Raw genomic sequence first — 22,733 nt, forward strand, 5'->3', positions numbered from 1 at the left:
CCTTACAGGTACGTAGCAGCGGAGTTGATGAAAACAAGTGGAAATAAGTGACACAGACACAGAACTATCAAGTTAATGCCAAATCTACTTTCACAGAAATTTAAGATTCATAAAGTTTACATGAGATGTGACTTCTTAAATTTTATTTAATTTTCAAGTTAGCTAACAGGTTTTTCAATTTCATGTCTTGCAAATAGGCCTATGAAGAAAAGAGGAGTTATAGAAGAAGACCTTAGTCTTTTTTTGATGGTCAAGAAAACATGGTTAGCATTTCCAACCAAAAGATCGAACAATGAAGGGACCATTTTTAGGGATGGCAAATTTAATTATACTAAAATTTAAGCTCCATGAGGAGAGAGAGATTATGTCTGATTTAAACCTTTTATCACCTCAGAAGCTTGGCACAGTAGCACACTTCACACAGTAAGTAGACGTTCAATCAAGGTTTGCTGAATTAATCAATGTTACATATAAATTAGAATTTAAAGAGTTAAAAATGGCGAACACACCGTAAATCTTTTTACGGTAGTTGGGTTTAATGGCATCTGTTCTTAACACAAAACATAAATTATAAGTGAGGTTAATATTTTTAATTGATTACATATGTACATTTTTGATGATTTAAAAACATTTTGTGGTATATATGTGTCATTTAAAACAGACAAAAAGGAAACTTCTCAGAAGGAGTTGTCTCTACTTTCTCATTCAGCTTTCTTTTCACTTTCATGTGCAGCTACTATAGTTACTACTTTAAAACTTTTAATTCAGAAGGAGGAGGAATCTTCTCACTAATTCCTGCCACTGTGAACACAATGAATGAGAGAAAGCGACCCAAGAGCCCAGCAGGAAGCCTGATCTTCAGCAGTGGATTAAGCTTCTTTGCAAAGAGCAAATAAAGGCAGTGATCTGAAAAAGCTAATCAGATCCTGCTGTGGTATTTAGACTACCTCAGTTGCTAGTATTGGATAATGTTAAGCACATTAAAGCATCTGGAGGAGAAACAGGGCAGCAGTCTGGTATACTGAGTCACACAGCCCTTGACCTATTCTCACTGCAACATGAACGATAACTCTAAGCAGCAGCATCTTGTTACTATTATTGTAATAAAAGTTATAACAGGTTCAATCTCTTTTAATGAAATAATGAAGGTTTATTTTAGAATATAATGATAATATGCAGTCATAATGAGGTCCAATTTTAGCAGTATTCCAAGGAAGGAACTGCAAATGTAATACAGGCTTATTTTACTTTTTAAAGATTCAAAGCATTAAAATTTTCATTATTTTTACAAGTAGAAAATTTCCCAAAGTTTATTCACTTGGAATGTGTATAGTTGTTGAACGGAAGGAGAAGAGTAGAGAAAAATCAATGGAACTAGTTCTTAATAATAATTTTTATTGTGCATACACATAAGGAACCATATACAATATGCAAAAGGTGATACCCCTAACCACGAAGTCTCTATATTAATAAGGCAAGACTATTTGAAGTGGCTGCTGCTCCTTGATACAAATTACTCGAAAAATTTATCAGACTAACTTTTAAACTACCTTCAAGTGATGCTAAGGATACAAGGTTCAACAGATTCCACTTAGAATGAAAAGATCACATAAATGGGGTGGGATCTAAGAAAAATAAGTGCGTCCCTGATCCTTCCTCCAACTAAGCAGAACCTGACAAACACCATAAGGAAGGTACTGGCCCCTTCAGTTCATACATTGCTTATTTTGCTCCTTCTCCATTCAAAGTACTTTCAACCTCCAGTTACCTAGTTATACAGTTATACAGGCCCCTCCAGGGCCTGAGAGCATACTGAAAATTTGATAGCACAGTAGCCTACATGTAGACCCCATCCTAAACAGAGACTACCTTCAGAAAAAAAGCACACTAGAAAAAACAACTTACATTAAAAATGAAACTTGCATCATATTCATTGTAATTATGTATAACCACTATGTTAATAACTTTGCTTACATCTTCCTTAAGAACTTGAGTTATTCTTTAAATGAGTCATCAACATTTTATTAAATCATGTTCATGCGGAGAGAAAAGTATTCGTGTTAAAGTTTTAACAAGTACTCTAGATTTCCTACTGGGAACAAGAGGGGCAACAAAAACCTTAGTCAGAAACAATGTGGATCCCTTGTCACATTTGTGAAAGGCTTTAAGAGCATGAACAGACTATGCAGTGCACAGGAACAAAGCTCTAGACACTTCTGATAGTAAACCTTCATCCAACAAGATGGCTAGCATAGCTATCTCTATCACTCACAATACTGAAATACAAATCAGGAAAAGCCAACACAATAGCTATAATAAAGAAATGGCTTCTAAATGATATAGAAGAGAAATCATGCCATTTTGATACAGAAATGATATAGAAGAGAAATGATACAGAAGAGGAATAAAGTTATTTCTTGCTCTCCCTAAGATTTTGAAATTTTGCCTTAGATCATATCACTGAATATTAAATTTCCTGTATCACTTTGGCTTTCAAATGGACTGGGCATAGAGCTAAGACATTACAAGACTAAGTCAAGGCAAAAAGAGGATTTTCAATAGAACACAACGATGAGAACTAGAATACATTTGAATGAGTATAGAATTAGTACAAATAAATAAGAATAGCTTAGAAAGCAAAAAAATTCGAAATAGTCAAGCAAAGAATGAATAAAAAGGCTGGGCAAATGTCAAGGGCGTCAAGGACGATGATCATCACAATATGAAAATACTGACTAGAGTTAATCTTCCATATTTATGAAAAAAGTTTCAATGTCATCTACTTTCCTCCTAAACAAAGGTAAGATTGAATCCTATATTACCCTCTATTCTAATCACCCTTTCTATTTTTATAAAAATTATCTTCTTTCCTCCTAAACAGCCATTAGTTCCAGAAAGGCCTTCACTCTTCTATTTCACAGCCATCACAAATAATCATCAGGCAGGTCCTTATCCTCCAAACATTTTCTCTAGTATCCTTCTTAGCCTTCTGCAAGATTGACTATTTGTGATCTGTAGATCCTATGCATGTGCTAAATAAATATGTACACAGATAGCTATGTGGAACGTGTAGGGTTCCTTGGTCAATCAAGCACTTTAATATACTGTATCTCAAATGAATAAAATAGGAACTAAAGAGAACATTCATTTTTGAACAAAAGGTATGGAATTCCCCAGAGTCAATATCCCAAGACTTTAAGACACCCTGGTTTTGGCAATGTTTGTGGTATGATGCCATTATAGAAATAGCAGTTACTCACTTTTAGGATCCCAAGGCAAAAAAAAAAAAGTGGCTGCAAAAACCGGAAGGTTAAATTCTATCACAAGTCAAAATGTCTCATTACCATGCGGTACAACTATTGATCAACATCAGTCATATTCAGAGAAGTGGGGCACTACCACGGAGAAACATTTTTTGGTCTGTTTAGTTACATATTTTAAAAAAACGTATTAAATGAAAGTCAGTCTAAGACAGATGATAGCCTTATATTCTTATAAAAATGTTCATTCATTTGAGAATAAGTAATATTAGATAAGCTAAAAGAACTATTACCATTTCACATTTCTTAAAAAATGAGAGAACACTTCTGGGAAAACAGATGATTTATATATATATATATATATATGTATATATGTGCATACACACATATATAGGTATGTGTGTATATATATGTATTTATGTACATGTATGTATGTGTATAGGCACTTAGGAGCACCGATGTTCAAACAGTAAAATCATAGCAAGTCAGGGCTGAGAGGGAATTTGGAAATTATTTAATTGCACTCCTATTTTTTATAGATGGGGTAACTGAGCCCAAAGTGACTTGCCTAAGATCACTTGGCTAATGACAGAACTAGGGCTAGAACACTGTGATCCTGGCTCCTCCTTATCCAGGGCTGTTTCTAAGCTGGCAACTACTCTAAGTATAACTTAAATGATAAAACTTGTACAAAAATTTCACAATTATACAAAACAACCTATCTGAAATTTTCCCCCTGGATCATAAAATAAATTTACAATAAATTATGATACCATGGAGGTATTACCACACTGAGTAATGTTGCCTATTACTAGACCTGTTTTACAAACATCTTTATCAGTGACCTAGGGGAGAGTAAAAACAGAATGTTAAAGACATATAGATAATATATATTTTAATATATGTATGTGTGTGTGCGCATCACACATACACAAATATAATTAGTACAGATGCAAAAATGGTAACACAAAGATCCTCACAGAGTTTTTAACCTAAAGAAAGAGGTAATAATAGAAGATTCCCTGTAGGAAAAATCAATGTACATAATACCTGGTATATGTGTGTGTGTGTGTGTATAAAAGAACCCAGAAAGTACAGAAAGAAATCCTTTAAGTTCCATCTCCCTTCCCCTCAAACCTGACAATTTCTGAATGGAAAGAAATTAAGTAGAGCACATATAATTATATTAAATTCTTGTAAGAAAGAATAATGTAATATTTGGGTTACCAACCTCACTATCACTCATTTTAGATAACCTAAGAAAGTGTTGTTATTTATTTTAAAACCTTAGCTGGAATTTCATCATTCCTAATTCAACTCAACAAACGTATTATGTGTAAAACACTATAAACATAAGAAATAACCTAGTCCCAAGAAGTTTACAATGTAATAATGAGGACATGACAGACACAAATAGTATGATTTAAAGTACAATGTGACAGAGGCAAAGAAAAGAGTATGACAAATTACTGTTAAGAAAATTGAAAGAGATCACTTTTAGGTAAGGGGAATCCAGAAACACTTGATGAAGCTGCTGCCTGGGCTGGGCCTTTAAGAGAAAGGATTTAATAGCTGAGGCAGAGAGTGCTTTCTAGATAATAGTAGATGGCAGAGAGCAAAGCAAGACTGAGAAATGGCTGGAATGTGGGCAGATTTGTAGGAGAGTATAAAATATGGCTAGAAAGGAAGGAGTCAGATTATGAAGGGCCTTAAATACCAGGCTAAATAGTTTGTAATTTTCCTTTGGACAATGGTGAACCATCTGGTTGTTGTGAAGGGAGTGGCTTGGCCAGCCAAAGTTCACCACAATGTTTTTCATACAATCATAGTTGTCATAGCTGAAAGGGAGCTCAGATAACATTATTTCAGAGCTTTCCAAAAGGCCTTAAGAAGCCATCTAGTATATCCCCAAACTAAGCATTAATCCTCTCTACCATACAAGTGGTTATCCAGCTTTTGTTTGAAGACTTTCACTAGAAGGGAACCTTTTAGCTAACTCTAATTGTTAAAGGTTTTAATTTAAATCCAGCCTAATTTTCCCCCTTTTTGCAACTCCCAAACATTGCTTCTAGATCTGCCCACTAAAGCCAAGTAGAACAAGTCTACTTCTTCCTCCATGTTAATACAACTCTTCAAGTATCTAAAGGCAACTATAATGTTATAATATTCCCCTCCTCCCCAATGTCTGCCTCTCCCCGCCCCCAAATATCCTCTCCTTCAGACTCTCTCCTTCTTGCTAGAGATATTTTAATTTTATGAATGCAATTTAAGTTAGAACTAGCTATCCTAGGAAATCACATCACACTCATATTAATCCCTAGGGCAGGGGTGGGGAACCTACAGCCTTGAGGCCACATGTGGCCCTCTAGGTCCTCAAGTGCAGCCCTTTGACTGAATCCAAATTTCACAGAACGAATCCTTTTACTAAGGGGTCTTCTCACATCAACTGCTTTCTAGTTATGCCTCCTCTATCCTATACTTACAAAGTTGATCTTGTAAACTCCAGTGTGAGATTTAAGCCTATTAAATTTCATACTTTTAGGAGGTTCACCTCCCTTGGTCTCCTTGTTTCCAATCTTTGTCCAATCCAATGCACCCAGTACACCACTACTAGTACACATAATTCCTGTACTCAAGTACTTTCAGTGGCTTCCCACTGCACACAGGACAAAATCCAGACTCTGCATTCCCTCCATAATCTGGTCCTTAACATTCTGACTTGGTCTCACTATTTGGCTCTGGAGTTAGAAGCCCTAAGTTCAGATTTTGTCTCTAACATTTACTGCCTGTGTGACATGGGTCAAGTCCTTGGTATTTAGGTTCTTCATCTGCAAAATGAGAAGTGTGGACTACAAAGTCAACGAGGTCCCTTTCAGATCTAAAACTATGATACTACGGGCCTATGGATTTTTCACTCCAGCCAAACTAGTTTGCTCACTCTACCTTACAGATGTCTGAACTTTTCCCCTCTCAACTCAATGACCTAGGTTCATGATTGCCTTTTCAGATAACCCCAACCTGAAGTGATCCTCCTCTGAAGTCTTATAAGAGCAGCTGTACCATTTGTTAGGCGATGTAGCACATGTATTCCCTTTTCACATCATTTCAATTATCATTCCAGACTGTCATTTAAATATCTTTTGGAGGAACCAAACCATATTATATTGCTATTCCTATTGTAAACAAAACCAGAAGCTATAAAGAAGAGGCAGTTAAATGGAAGGATGGCCTACAGGTTATACTTATAAAGGAAAATAAAATGGGCTTAGCAAATAGAGTTAGTTTCACAACATAACCAAAGGCACTAGGAAATATCACTTCATGAGACACCTGATCACCTTGCTTTGTAGTCCCCCAAAATAAAAGAGGAATAATAAAAATGCAGTATGATCTTCTACTTCAAACTTGGTGATTTAAGTGCAAAAGTAGGATTAGGGAAGGAAAGTGAAAAATATGTTGGAAAATATGGTTTAGGATTAAGAAATTAAAGAAGTCGAAGGCATGGAGAAGATTACACAGAAGCCTCATGCTGGAACGGCATGAATACTTTTTTCAAAGAAGAAAAGTGTAAGATGTAATAAGACATGACAACCGCTGAACAATGTCACAAAAAATGAAACTGACTATATCTTAACAGACAGGAAAAGGAAGTGATTATTATTTACTAATGTGGGAGTCATTTCACAATATTTTGGGTGTAGTTAGAACATCAATTTGTTAGTATAAAGATCAAAATCAATACTTAATTAGAAGGATAAAGATGAAAACTATGGCGTGCAATTGTAACAGTTCCAATAGTCTCATTCAAATAAGCAACTGATGTTGAAAATGATAGGAAGAGGAAAAGACATCAAACATCAACATTTCCTGTAGAAATATAACCTAAATAAAGCAACTGCCACCATGAAGATACCGAGAGAGTCTAGAAATAGAGCAAGAAAATAGAGGATCATCCCATTGTGCTTATTTTTTGTGCCTTAATCAGCAAATACTTGATCTTGCCAAACATACAGATAGACATGGCAGCCAAGGACAATACAGATTTAGGATGCAAATTATTTTCCCAAACCCTATATACCTAGTTGATAGTAAAGGTCTCCAGATGTCTGCAAATGACTGTGTTGACTGCATCAAGCCAGAGAATAGTATATTCAAACATTCAAATGAATCATAAGGCACCATTTGATCACCATCAGAAAATTTAGAATGCATGTCCTTGGGTAATTAGTATTGTCCTCACATACAAATTATCATACAATAGCTTTAAAGTAATAGATTAATCTTTAATGTTAACATAAACAGTACTTCAAAGAGATTAATTCTAGACAGTAATATGAACTCTGTATATGTTTTTCTTTTAATAATTTTCCCCAATTAAATGTAAAAACAATTTTAACACATTTTTTAAAATTTTGAGTTCCAAATTCTCTCCCTCTTTCTCCTACCCTCTCCTTGAGAAGCCAAGCAATTTGCTATAGGTTATTTTATGTGTTTTTAAACTGAATTGTTGATACTTTTTTTACCTCCTTTATCTTAATGATACTATTTTATCTATCTTATTTTGCTCTTACTGGAAGAAATAATAACCTATATCAATTCCTAACCAAGCAATAATAACAATTTTTATTGGGTACCTACTGCATGTAAAGTAGGCACTACCTAAGCTTTTTCAACTAATATCAAAACGGATGTAATAGTGACTATATAAGGTATACACAGTCAAGTATCAGCTTTTTAGTCTAGAAATCTTTTCATAACTACCAGCAAGTCATACCACAACTCTCCCCATTTCTTAATATTTCTAATGCAGGGGGATATAGCAGTAAGGCCAAACACTTCACCATAACATGAAATGCACACTTCCTGAATGTAAAAGATAGAGTCTCTGGTGGGTGAACAAAAGGGGAAATCCAATATCAAGATATCATTAAAATAGCTCTTCAGAGACAAATGGTAAACCATTGATGTCATCAATGAGTCTGAGTAGTTAATGAAAATGGTTGAAAAATCATGAGAATATCCTTAAAATAATTTTTCATTTAAAATTAATCAAAAGGTTAAGAAATAAGGTTTCCCCCCTATAAATAGCATATATTTCATTTCCCCACAAATTATCATTTAATCACAATCTTTAAAAAAAAACCAACTGGCATTTAAAAAATACATACCTAATTATTTGAAGAAAAACAAAATTTGTCACAAGCCTGACAGGGAAGGCTGATATAGAGGAGATAAAATGAGGATCTCAAAGATCACAGGAACAGAGACTAAAGCTGAGAATTCACTGACAGAAGTAATTCTCCAAAGAGGAAACTCCCTCTAGTAATGCAGGCTAGAACCTTTTCAACAGCTTGGCCTTAGAAAGTTACATAGAGTACATAGAGAGGTTAAAAGACTTGCCCCCTGGGTCTTTCTTGTTTCTATCATGTTGCCTTAAGACAAGATGATAATAGGCTAGAAAAGGGCTAAATTTATTTATAGGGGAAAATGTAAAGAACCATGGTTGTTAAAAAAAATAAATTTAATGAGTACAGGATAGAAGAGATAGAGCTGGACAAAAAGATCTGTGTAATGGCCTTCAAGTTTTAGGAGACTGTGAATGCAGTCAATTAGGGAGCCAAAAAACTTAATGTGATAATAAATGTATAGTGACCAGAATAAGGAAAACAATAGTCTCATTGTAATCTTCTCTGGTCACAAAACATGTGTGTACTGTTTAACTTTAGTGACACTTAGGGCCAGGCATTGCTGAATCACAGAGAAAGACAACCAGGAGGTAAGAGGACCTGAAATAATACCATATGAAGAACTAGCTTAATGAACTAAGGTTGAATGGCTCAAAGAGAAGACTTAGGGGAGATATGAACACCCTCTTAAAGTATCTGGAAGGTCTTCATATGGATAAGAGATTTTACTCGAAAGAAGACTGAGAGGGCAGGTGCTAAGACTAGAGGTGTTACTTAGCAGTCTCTAATTATTATTTTTAAATTATGGTGTTAAATCTCTGTAACTATTTCAACACTTTTTTTAAAAAATGAAAAACATTTATTTTTCCATTATTTAATGTACAAAAATCTCACATTTTATTGTTGAAGGGTTTAAAGTTACCAAAAATATCCCATAAGGAGCAAGGAAAGGGAATATTCCCTTCTGTATATCCTTGCAATTTTCTCCTATTCTTGGCATTTGGCATTTTAAAGGGTCTATCCATTCTCTACTTAACCAGATTTGAGAGGACCTTAGTGGGAAGTCATTCCAGTGCTTTTGCTAACTCTGGACTCTGGAGTAAAGTGGGGGCTGAGGAAGGAATTATTCTTTTCCTCATTTTTTTTGCCCAAGAATTTCAGGTCCAAAGCTCCATTTGACAAGGGACTCAGCAACTTGGCAACCTTTATTTTGACATCCAGTTAATTCAGAAATACAGAAGCAGGAAGATAGGGATTTGAATCCTGCCTGTTGATGCTTATTAGTTATGTGACCGTGGACAAGCAATTTAGTTTCCCTGGACCTCAGTTTTTCTACCTATAAAATAAACATAATAGCACCTACCTTATTGTGATGAGTTTAAAGTGCATTGTAAACTTAATGAGTTTTTATGAATGTCAGCTATTATTATCTGCAACAGATTAGACTTCTTGTCAGGCAACAGTGGGTAGAACTAGAATAGAAGGAGGGAAGCAGATTTTAGCTAAACATAAAGGAAGAACTTCATAATAATTATAACTATCCAACAATGGAATGTGGTATTTCTGGGGATTCCACAAAAATAACAATATTCATTAAGCCTCTATTATAAGCAAAAGCAGTGTGTAAGAGCCTGAGCATATTTGATATTTCCATGGATCTATAAATGAATAAATGAAAAATGCATTAATAAGCATTATGTACAAAGCACTATGCTAAGTGCTGGAGATACAAATAAAAAAGCAAAGGAGTCCTTTCTCTCAAGAAATTCACATTCTAAACAAGAGGAAACAGCATACTGAGAATCGTCACAGGTGTTGCTTTCCTGGTCTGGGGGCAGGTAGCAGGGGGTTGAGGGAGTAGCGTTGTTTCATGGCTCTTAGATGAAGGGTCCTAGGGTGCATGTACCTAGATCTGAGGAGAAGTGGTGGCTATCCTTTGGTCTGTCTGGCAAATGCAGCCTGGCCTTGCCTGAATTGGCATATAATATGGTCAATATGGCAGGTCTATCTCCAATAAGGTTACTCCCAGGAATAATGGCTGCAGGGCCTGGGCTAGAAGGAAGGACCAGTGACCTGGAACGAGCAGTGCTTTTCCCAGGGCTCTTGGGAACTAGGTCATAAGCTGCCTCTCCTGGGTCTGAAGGGTCTGTGGTTTCAGTATGAATGTTCACTCCAATGATACAGATTGTAACCCACTGACACGCTCTCATCCTGGGTGACTCTTGCCTCAGCAGAGAATCCACCCAATGTGATGAGGGGCCTTCCTTAAGGCATCTTGAAATTCCATGAATCCTACTGAACATTGGTATAGCTCCAGCTATACCCATCTCCTTCTTCCATTACATCTCTGTGATTTCTTACATAATATATTTGTAATAGGATACAACCTCTTTATGTCTATTGTGCCTTTCACCATTGCCCTTCGTGTGGGCACAGCTTTAATCCCTTATAGACTGTTGTGTTACATTACGCAGTCATGCAGCATCCCTGGATATATATGTCAAAAAAAAGCCTTTGCTTTGGCAAGAAGCTTGGAGTCATTAAAAGTAATGCGCAATTCCCAAAGGCAAACAAACTCATTCTGTTTCTCCTGTCCAATACTGGATCCAACTATACAAGATATTTGGTCCATATTAACGGACCACTTCTATGACCTGTCCGTATAACTATATACATCACAGTCTGGAGAATAAGAATTCTTCATCCACTTGTTTTTTCTCCTTTGTAGATAGTTAAGCTAAACTCTAAGTGATTATGGAATTCATTCAGAAGCCTTAGTAATATTCTAGGGCAAGACCAAATCAGAGCAATTCTTCAAATTCATCACCCCTTACTGCACAGAAATATTCCATTTACATTCATACATAATAATTTGTTCAGCCATTCCCCAATCATTGAGGATATTTTCCTCTATATCTTTTTGTTATAATAAATAATACTATGAATAATTTTATGTGTATAGGTCTTTTCTTACTATCAATAACATCCCTGGGCTATAGTAACAGAAGTAGAAATTTCCAAGTCAAAAGATATGAAAAATTTAATAACTTGTTTGCATAATTCCAAATTGTTTTCCAAACAGTAAATTAAAATACTTATTACATGGTTATCTTTCTCCTACAAATGAAGATATATGTGTGTATATATACATATATATGTATCATGTGCACAATTCATATAAAAATATATATATATACATACAACACACACATAAGTATGTTTACTGAACAGTGAGAAGGAAAACATAAATTAGGTAAATTGTTTCCCAAAATAACCTTCTTTTAGTTCAGAGATTTTATGAGTTTCATTTTTTTTCCCTTAGGACACTTTGAATCACCTTTCTATTAAGCTATCAGATTATTTAAATGATCAAATGTTGTTTAAAAACTTGGAAGGACACAAGGGTAAACCCTCTACTTGTTCAAGTGATCCCATTCCAGACCGCACCCCCCCCCCCCCACCCTGGCATCTCCAATCTTTCACTTATTTTCAATCTCTTCCTGTCTAGTGGTTCCTTTCCTACTGCCTATAAACATGTCTGTCTTCCCTAGCCTGAAAAATACTCACTTGATCCTTCCTCTTCCACCCTTTCTAGCTAAACTCATCAAAAAGGCCATCTCCAATAGGTGCCTCCATTTTCTCTTCTCACTACAAACCAGCTTGCTCCCTTATTCTACAAGAACATCTTCTATCCAAAGTTATCATCTCTTAGCTGCCAAATCCAGGGGCCTTTTCTCAGTCCTATTCTCCTTGATCTCTCTGCAGCCTTTGACACTGTTATTACTTTCTCCCCTTTGATACTCCCTTCTCATTAGGTCTTTAGGACGCCACTCTTTTCTGGTTCTCCTCCTATTTTTGACTGCTCCTTCTCTGTCTCCTTTGCTGGATCCTCCTCCAGATCATACCCTCTAAAACCATAGGTGTCCCCCAGGGTTCTGTCCTAGGTGTGCTTCTCTCTTCCCTCTATACTATTGTTCCCATGGATTTAATTACCATCTCTATGCTGATGATTTTTAAATTTACCTATCCTGCCCAAACTCTCTGTTGACTTCCAATCGCATATCTCCAACTGCCTTCCAGATATATCAAACTGGATGTCCAGTAGACATCTTAAACTCAGTATGTTCAACATGGAACTCATCAACTTTCTCCTAAGCTCTCCCCTCCTACTACCTTCCCTATTACTGTAAAGGGAACACCATCCTCCCAGTCTCTGAAGCTCATAACCTAGGAACCATCCTGGATTCCTCACTGTCTCTCAACCTGCCCCCCCACCCCATCCTCATCTCACAATATCCAATCTGTTGCCCAGATCTGTAGATTTCACCTTTGTAACATCTCTTATATATATGCCCCCTTCTCTCCTGACACTGCCACCATGCTGGTGCAGGCCTTTATCATCTCACACCTGCACTACTGCAACAGCATGCTGGTGGGTCTGCCTGTCTCAAGTCTTTGCCCACTCCGACTTCAATCCAGCCTCTGTTCAGTCACTAAAGTGATTTTCCTAAAGCACAGGTGTGATCCTGTCACCCCCTTACTCAATAAATTCCAGTGTCTTCCTGTCAGGAGCCTCCAGGATCAAATACAAAATGTTCTGTCTGGCATATTCAAAACCCTTCGTAACCTAGCACCCTGCTACCTTTCCAGTCTTCTCATATCCTACTCCCCCACACATATTCTTCAATACAATGACATTGGCTTCTTGGCTGCTTCACAAACAAGATACTCCCTTTCTCAGCTACAGGCATTTTTTTTTTCTGGCTGCCCTCCATGCCCAGAACGCTCTCCCTCCTCTGCTCCAACTACTGACCTCCCTAGTTTTCCTTTAAGTCCTAACTAAAAATCGTATCTTCTACAGGAAGCTTTCCCCAACCCTTCTTAATTCCAGTGCCTTCCATCTGTTAATGATTTCCCACTCATCCTGCATATAGCTTGCTTTGAATATATTTGTTTGTATGTTGTCTCCCCATGAGCCATAGGGCAGGGACTGTCTTTTACCTCTTTTTATATCTCCAGTGAGCACAGAGGGGCACAGAGTAATAATAATAATTTAATAATAATTCATACAAATTATTTGGTAATAATTTATTATTACTTAATAAATGTTTAGTGATTAACTGATTGAAATCTTCAAAGCCATCTGTGAAAAGGCAGGGAGATCAGTTTTGTGAACTGTCATGGATAATAGGATTATAGATTTGGGGCTGGAAGGAACCTTGGCTGCCACTTCATTTTACAGAAGAGGAAACTGAGGACAAGAGAAGTTAAGTGACCTGCCCAAGATCATACTACTTAAGTATCAGAGCCAAAATTTGAACCCTGGTCCTCTGACTCCAAACCTGTGGTGAGAAAAGGGAGATGATCCAAATATATTAAATCAAATCAAATCAACATGAGGCACTGAACTTAGTATATAATTAAACTACTTAAATACTAATTCTCCAAAGAAATGGGTTTTTTGACCTAATAAAATTAATTGGTTTTCTACACTGCATTAATTTATAGGGTGACTACTTTTTGCTTCATTCTTTACTAAATAAACATTTGTTAAGGACCTAATACGTGAAACAAACCGCTAGGTACTAAGAAAATAAGTCAGAATCCCTGTTGTAAAACATTTTATAATTCAGTAAACATGGCCAAAGAGAGGTAGAATCAAATGCTAGCAGCAGAGGTGTATCTTCTACCTCAGGTCCTTTAGACCAATGAATTCCAATTTTATGTCTACATAATTGGTATATAATTAAACTTTATATATATGTTTTTCCATTCATAAATTTTTTAACATTGGATTGGGAGTCAGGCAGTCCCTGGCTCTGCCACTAACTAGCTCTGTGACCTTGGAAAAATTACTTAAAAACTTATGGTTATTAGTGTCTTCATTTATTAAAAGATGCAGACTAACCTAGATGATTTCTAAGATCTCTTCCAGCTCAAAATCAGATTATCATCTTTTATATAGAGCAATTTTTTACTCATTATACATGCTCAATAAATCTATTATTCCTACTATGCAAATATGTCCGGGTCCAATTCCATCTGTCTAGTATAAATCTTACTAATGTGCTCTCTCTACCCTTCAAAAAAATGCAGATTTTCCTGCAATCTCCATAGCGCCATCTTTTGGCCATGAGAATTATCACATAAGCAACCCATATTTGGTATGTTTTATGTCCTTTGAAAAACTGAAGTGTAAAGCATTTCACAGAATCACTTATTAAAAAATAAGTTTAACACCAGTCAGCACTTCTTTATAGGCCCAGCATAGTACTATATATTGTAATGATGGAAAGAGGAGAGTCTCCAGGTCAAATTTAGTTAAAAACTGGGCTATCACTCCACGCCTCCCCACCCCCATCACATTTTGTCCTGATTATCATCTCAGTCTCTCACTATCCCCCATCTCCTTCAGCCTTCCATTGTCTGGATCCCCAGGAATTTAGAAAAGCAAGAAAGGAAGAAAATTTTTTCAAATGGCAGAGATTTTCAGTGGCATACTAGTTACCACCAGGAACATGAGAAAATCTGCTAAGCAGGAAGTCTTTGTTCTTCATCTCCCTTTTGAGATTCCTCCTCCAGCTCATACTGTGGCAGAAGAACGACGACTGACTCGACAATCAAATGACCTGTTCTCAGCCAGACGCCTATGACAAGTGCACACAAATGAGGACAAGGTCACTTATTCTCCCTGGACCTCAGTTTTCCTATCTGTAAAATGGAAAGGAAGGACTAGCTAGCCTCTGAGGTTCTGCAGGTCTTGATCATGACCCTATGTTACCTTCTTAGTCTCTAGAAATTCAGTGCTCTTCTACAGCCCTCTAGTTGTCTATTATCACACTCTGTACAACTTGGCAAATTTAAAACTTTTCCTCTATCACCTCAATCCAAATCAAAACACTTATTCTAGTCACTTAGGCAATGATTTGATTAATTTTACACTAAGACATATTCTACGTGGTGCAGTGGATAGAGTGTGGGCCCTGGGGACAGGACGACCCGAGTTCAAATCCAGTCTCGGACACTTACTAGCTGTGTGATCCTGGGCAAGTCGCTTAACTCTACTTCAGTTCCTCATCTGTAAAAAATGAGCTAGAGAAGGAAATAGCAAACCACTCCAGTATCTTTGAAGAGAAAACCCTAAATGGGGTCACAAAGAGTCAGACACGACTGAAATGACTCAAAGAAATTTCAGAAGAAACTGTGGACCCAAATCAATGTCTTATTTAAGGAATTATAGACTTTAGAACTGAAAGAAATTTTAAAAATTATCTAGCCCAATTTCCTTACTTTATAGATGAGAAAACTGAAGCCCTGATTGGTGAAGTGGGATTTTTGGACAGGGGGCTTTAAACGTTCTTTGCCACCTTTAACATGAGTCTGGCTGTGAAGAGAGTCTGTGGAATCAACAATGTAGATGTATGCCATCCACTGGATTCCATCACACCAACCTCCTAATCTTTGACACCACTAAACTATACAAAAATATTTATATAGCAGCTCTTTTTGTTGTAGCAAAGAACTCAATCTGGGAAGGACTGAACAAATGATGGTGCATGAATTGAGCTGTAAAGAAATTATGAAATTGGTGGTTTTAGAGAAACCTAGGAAGATTTGTTCGAACTGATGAGGTGAACAGAACCAGAACACTGTAAAATTTAAAAAAATCCTAGAAAGACTTAAAAATCATCATCAATGCAATAACCAACCATGATTACTGAGGATTATGAAGGATGTTACCCACATCCTAACAGAGGGTTGAAGAATTCAAGGTATAGAACGAAGCATGCATTTTTGATTGTCAACTGTATGGGTTTCTCTTGTTAGAATATGCTTATTGTTACAAGCATTGTGGTTTTCTTTTGGGGAGGGCTTAGGGCTAATGAGAGTGCTGCCAAAACAAAGAAGAAAAGAAGAGGACTTAAGCATTTAAAAAAAAGCATAGAAGAGGGGGGAGGTGGAGCCAAGATGGAACCCCTCCAAATATCTTTAAAAAATGACTAAACAAATTCTAGACCAGCAGAACCCACAAAAAGATGGAGTAAGACAAATTTACAATCCAAGCAACTTGGAAAGGTCTGTGTCTAGGGTGAGAGAGGAGCGCAGTCCAGTACAGGCTGTGCCAGTGCAGAATGGGCCCCAGCAAGCCTGGGACAGGTCTCAGGGCGACTGAATCAGTGGCAGCACCGGCAGTTTCCAGACCTCTCAGCCCACGGACACTAAGAAGGGCAGCAGGAAAGGTTTATCGCATCTGGGTAAGAGTGGAACAAAGTTCGGTGCAAGCTGTGTCAGCACAGACCCAAACACAGCAAACCAAGAACAAGCCTCGGGAGTGACTGAATCAGCAGTGGTAGAAGCTGCTTCTGGAGCTCTTGGCCCACAGATGGTAAAGAAGGAGATTACGGGGGACTCTTTGCTGACACTGAGGCAGGACTCTGTTGCTTTGCATGCCATACTTAGATCTGATGGCAGTCTCAGGGTGAGGAAGAGCACTAACACACTAGAGCTTGTGGCAGCAGTGGAGGGGGGACCCTCTTCACAATTCCAGGGCGAAAGAGTGCTTGTGGTCACTCACAGACCAGAGCACAGGTCAGGAGAGGAGTAAACACCTCTCCTTGGATCATACCACTTCGGAAGAACTGAAAACTTACGGGTTCTTAGAATATCTCTGAAAACAGCTGCATAAAACCCCTAAAGCTTGGGACAATGGGCCCTCCACCCTGGAAGCAGAGCCCTACTTTAACAAAGAGTTAAAAGTCAACTAACAGGCTGGGAAAATGAGCAAATAACAGAAAAAAAAACCCAAAACTCTGACTATTAAAAGTTACTATGGTGACAAGGAAGATCATAACACACTCAGAAGAAGACAACAAAGTCAAAGCTCCTACATCCAAAGCCTCCAAGAAAAATATGAATTTGTCTCAGCCATGGAAGAACTCAAAAAGGATTGTGAAAATCAAGTAAGAGAAGTAGAAGAAAAACTGGGAAAAGAAACGAGAGTGATGCAAGAAAATCATGAAAAATGAGTCAACAGCTTGCTGAAGGAGACAGACAGACAGACAGACACAAACACACACACACACACACACACACAATCCTGAAGAAAATAACACCTTAAAAAACAGACCAGGCCAAATAGTAAAAGAAGTCCAAAAAGCAAATGAGGAAAAGAATGCCTTAAAAAGCAGAACTGGAGGGAGAAGCTGAAATTACATTGATTTGAAATACTGGAAATGGATAGAAAAAGGCTTCTGCAATGCAGACTAAGTAGTGTGTTGTTGTGGATGATGTGCCATTGGTAAGACATGTCTTCTGATTTCATATACAACAAATAAATTTCCATCTGAATATGTACCAATGGTAATTGACAGCTATGTAGTCATGGTTATGACTGGTGGAGAGCCATATACTCTTGGACTGTTTGATATTGTAGGACAGGAAGATTATGATAGATTACTACCCCTCAATTATCCACAGACAGATGTGTTTCTTGTCTGTTTTCAAATGGTATCCCCAACCTCACCTAAAAATGTGAAAGTGGGGCAGCTAAGTGGCACAGTGAGCAGAACACCGGCCCTGGAGTCAGGAGTACCTGAGTTCAAATCTGGCCTCAGACACTTGACACACTTACTAGCTGTGTGACCTTGGGCAAGTCACTTAACTCCAATTGCCCTGCCTTCCCCCCCTCCAAAAAAATGTGAAAGAAAAGTGGGTACCAGAGATTATTCACCACTGTCCAAAGACTCCTTTTTTGCTTGTTGTGACCCAAGTTAATCTCAGAGATGACCCTTCTACTATTGAGAAACTTGCCAAGAACAAACAGAAGCCCATCACTATAGAGACTGCTGAAAAGCTGGCCCAAGACCTGAAGGCCATCAGATACATGGAGTGTTCTGCGCTCACACAGAAAGACTTAAAGAATGTATTTGATGAGGTAATACTGGCTGGCCTGGAGCCTCCAGAACTGAAGAAGAACTGCAGGTGTGTGCTACTATGAACATCTTTCCAAAACCCTCTCTGCAAAGCTGGTGTTGGCATCATACTAAAAGCAATGTTAAATCAAACTAAAGAGAAATTAAAATTTGTTTTTGCAATAATGAAAAAAAAAGCAGAATTGGCCAAATGGAAAAGGAAGTCCAAAAGCTCATTGAAGAAAATAATTTCTTAAAACTCAGAATGGCACAAATGGAAGTTAATGACTTTATGAGAAATCAAGAAACAATAAAACAAACCCAAAAGAAAGAACAACTAGAAGATAATGTGAAATATCTCAATGGAAAAACAACTGATCTGGAAAACAGATCCAGGAGTGATCATTTAAAAATTACTGGACTAACTGAAAGCCATGATAAAAAAAGAGCCTAGATACCATCTTTCAAGAAATTATCAAAGAAAACTGCCCTGATACTCTAGAACCATAGGGGAAAAGATTTAGCTTTCATTGGATTCGGCTTAAGGAGGGAATAACATACACACTCAATTGGGTATGGAAATCTATCTTACCCTACAGGAAAGTAGGAGAAAGAGGATAAGGAGGGGAGGATGATAGAACGGAAGGCAAATGGGAGGAGGGGGTAATCAGAAGCAAACACTTTTGAGGAGGGACAGGGTTAAAGGAGAGAATTGAATAAACGGGAGGGTAGGATAGGATGGAAGGAAATAGTTAGCCTTTCACAACATAACTGTTATGGAAGTGTTTTGCATGACTATACATGCATAGCCTATATAGAATTGTTTGCTTTCTTGGTGGGTGACTCAATGAGGCATTGTTTTTTTACTTTATTTTTCTTGAGTTTTTTTCTTGTCCACATTTTCCTTCACAACATGACTATTATGGCTATGTTTTTTTTTGCATGACTACATAAGTATAACCTATATCTATCTAATTACTTGCCTTTTCAATGAAGGGGATTGGGGAGAGGAGGAAGGGAGAGAAGGTGGAACTCAAAGTTTTAAATGCAAATGTTAAAGTTGTTTTTACATGTAATTGAGAAATAAGATATGCAGGCAATGGGGTAGAGAAATCTATCTTGCCCTACGGGAAAATAGAAGGGAAGGGGATAAGGGGTGTGTATTAGAAGGGAGGGCAGACTGGGGGAAGGGGTAATCAGAATACACATTGTCTTAGGGTGGGGGAGGGGAGACATGGAGAGAAAATTTGGAACTCAAAATCTTATGGAAGTGACTGTTGTAAACTAAAAATAAATTAATAAAAAAAAGGAAAAAAAGGAATTACTAAGGAAAATTGCCCTGATATTCTAGAATCAGAGGATAAAACAGAAATTGAAAGAATCCATTGATCACTTCCTGAAAGAGATACCCAAATGAAAACTGCCAGGAATATTATAGCCAAATTCCAGAATTCCTAGGTCAATGAGAAAATATTGCAAGCAGCCAGAAAGAAAAATTCAAGTATCCTGGAGCCACAGTCAGGCTAACATAAGATTTAGCAGCTTCTATATTAAAGGATTGGAGGGCTTGGGATATGACATTCCAGAGGGCAAAGGAGCTAGAATTATAACCAAGAATCATCCAGCAAAACTGAGTATAATCCTTCAGGGACAAAAAGGACATTCAATGAGACACCTTTCAAGCATTCTTGATGAAAAAACCAGAGCTGAATAAAAAGTTGACTTGCAAACACAAGACTCAAGAGATGCATAAAAAGGTAAACAGGAAAGGGAAATCATAAGGAAGGTAATAAGTTTAAACTGTTTACATTCCTATGTAGGAAGATGATATTTGTAACTCATAAGACCTTTCTCACTATTAGGGTAGTTAGAAGGAGCATACATAGACAAAGGGCACAGTTATGAGTTGAATATGAAGGGATGATATCTAAAAAGTAAAATTAAGAGGTAAGAGAGGAATGTATTGGGAGAAAGAGAGAGGGGTAGAATGGGATAAATTATTTTACATAAAAGAGGCAAGAAAAAGCTTTTACAGTGGAGAGGAAGAGGGGGAAGTAAGGGGAAGTGAGTGAACCTTGCTTTCATCAGAATGGCTCAAAGAGGGAATAACACGACACTCAAATGGGTACAGAAATCTATCTTACTCTATAGGAAAGTAGGAGGAGAAGGGTATAAGAGAAGGGAGGGGGTAATAGAAGGGAGGACCGAATGGAAGAGGAAGTAGTCAGAAGTAAAACATATTTGAGGGGGAAAAGAGTGAAAGGAGAGACAGAACAGAATAAATGATGGGGGAGAGGATGGAGGGAAATACTGTTAGCAATAGTAATTGTGAAAAAAAAATTTTGAAGCAAGTTTCTCTGATAAAGGCCTCATTTCTCAAACATAAAGAGAACTGAGTCAAACTTATAAAAATAAGAGCCATTCCCCAATTGATAAATGATCAAAATATATGACCACTTTTCAGACAAAGTAATCAAAGCTATCTATAGCTATATGAAAAAATACTCAACTCACTATTGATTGGAGAAATGCAAATTAAAACAATTCTGGGGTACTACCTCACACCTATTAGATTGGCTAATAGGAAAGAAAAGGTAAACAAATGTTGGAGGGGATGTGGGAAAAGTGGGGCATTAATGCACTGTTGGTGGAGTTGTGAACTGATTCAACCACTCTGCAGAGCAATTTGGAACTACGTCCAAAGGGCTATAAAAAACATACATACCCTTTGACCTAGCAAAGCCACTACTAGGTCTACATCCTAAAAGAGATTAAAAAAAGGAAAAGACCTATATGTACAAAAATATTTATAGCAGCTCTTTTCTGGGGGTAAAGAATTAGAAGTCGAGGGGATGTCCATCAATTGGGGAATGGCTGAACAAGCTGTGGTAAGTGATTATGATGGAATACTATTGTACTATAAGAAATGATGAACAAGATGCTCTCAGAAAAACCTGGAAAGACTTGCATGGGCTGATGTAAAGTGAAATGTACTGTGTACAAAGTAACAGCAATATTGTAAGATGATCAGCTATGAATGACTTAGCCATTGTCAGCAATACCATGACCCAAGACAACTCTGAAGAACCTATGATAAAAGTGCTATCCATCCCCAGGGAAAGAACTGATGGTGTCTGAATACATACTGAAGCATTTTTTTACTTTATTTTTCTTGAGTTTTTTTTTTCTTGTCTACGCTTTCTTTCACAACATGACTATTACGGTGATTTTTTTTTGCATGACTATACAAGTATAACCTATATCTATCTAATTGCTTGCCTTTTCAAGGAAGGGGAGTGGGGAGAGGAGGAAGGGAGAGAATTTGGAACTCAATGTTTTAAAAACAAATGTTAAAATTCTTTTTACATATAATTGGGGGAAAATAAAATAGTGAATAAAATTTTTTTAAAGCATAGAAGAGGACAAATGGAGTTCAGGGGGAAATAGACAAGAAGGAAAGCTTTTAAAGTAACATGTTAAATTTATTACATACTCAAAAAAGCAGGTTTCATATAACAGAAAATCAAGATTTCACATATAATCTTTTTTCCATTGTTATTTCTTGGTGTTTGCTAAATTAAGAATAAAAAATACGTATTTTTTTAAAAGGTGAAGGTTTAATTCTCTTCACACCCATCAATGCTTTTTTAGTGATAAACTAACAAAAATAAACATTGCACTGGGAGGCAGCCTTGTTTGGCAGAATCAACCACTATAAATGACATGAAAGAATACAATTAGAAACTGAAATCCTATATTAATCATTGTTAAAAAACTAAAATGTTTCTTGGGGAGAAATACAGGACCCTCCTGTTTATGTAATTATATCTTCTGAGAAAAGAAATCAAAAAAACTAAGTCATAGAGTAATGATATAAGTTATGCAGTATATGTGAAAAGATTGTACATATCAGAATTATGAGATAAAACTAGTATATAATTCTTTTTATGTAAATCCACTTAAATATACTTTTGCATATTTGTCCTATCATGTTTAGAAGGTCCTTTCTACTTCTAATTAGTACAGTATATCAAATAGATAATTTACAAAAACATACTTAACAAAGATGTTTAACACATGTTAACAAGGCAGCAGACATATAATTAAGGCTTCAGAATCATTATAATTACATAAATCTTTGCTACGCTTGACATGAGGGACCACCTTCTCCTGTTAATTTTTTTTTTTTTACTAGACCGGGTCTCCCAATCTTGGCTAGGTTGGAAATGCAGGAGCTACTCATGGCCTACTCTGATCAGCAAGAGAGCTTTGACTTGTTCCATTTTCAACATGGGAAGGTTTACCTCTTCTCAGCCAAACCAGTGCCCCCCTGCTCCTCCCTGCCCCATAATGCTGAGCTCAGTACAGATACCCAG

General features: G+C 37.0%; 2 protein-coding genes across 2 annotated transcripts in view; one reads left to right on the plus strand and one right to left on the minus strand.

The window, feature by feature from the left end:
* ZC3H12C (zinc finger CCCH-type containing 12C) overlaps nt 1–22,733 on the minus strand; it is an 85,019-nt gene that overhangs the window by 30,319 nt on the left and 31,967 nt on the right. The window lies entirely within an intron of this gene.
* Nucleotides 17,703–18,443, plus strand: LOC118839211 (cell division control protein 42 homolog). The gene is given in 3 exon segments (XM_036746663.1): nt 17,703–17,733; nt 17,736–17,996; nt 18,151–18,443. Coding segments are annotated over 3 exon segments (585 nt in total).

This window comes from Trichosurus vulpecula, chromosome 2 (assembly GCF_011100635.1).
Source record: "Trichosurus vulpecula isolate mTriVul1 chromosome 2, mTriVul1.pri, whole genome shotgun sequence".
In the NCBI taxonomy this organism is placed as follows: Eukaryota; Metazoa; Chordata; class Mammalia; order Diprotodontia; family Phalangeridae; genus Trichosurus; species Trichosurus vulpecula.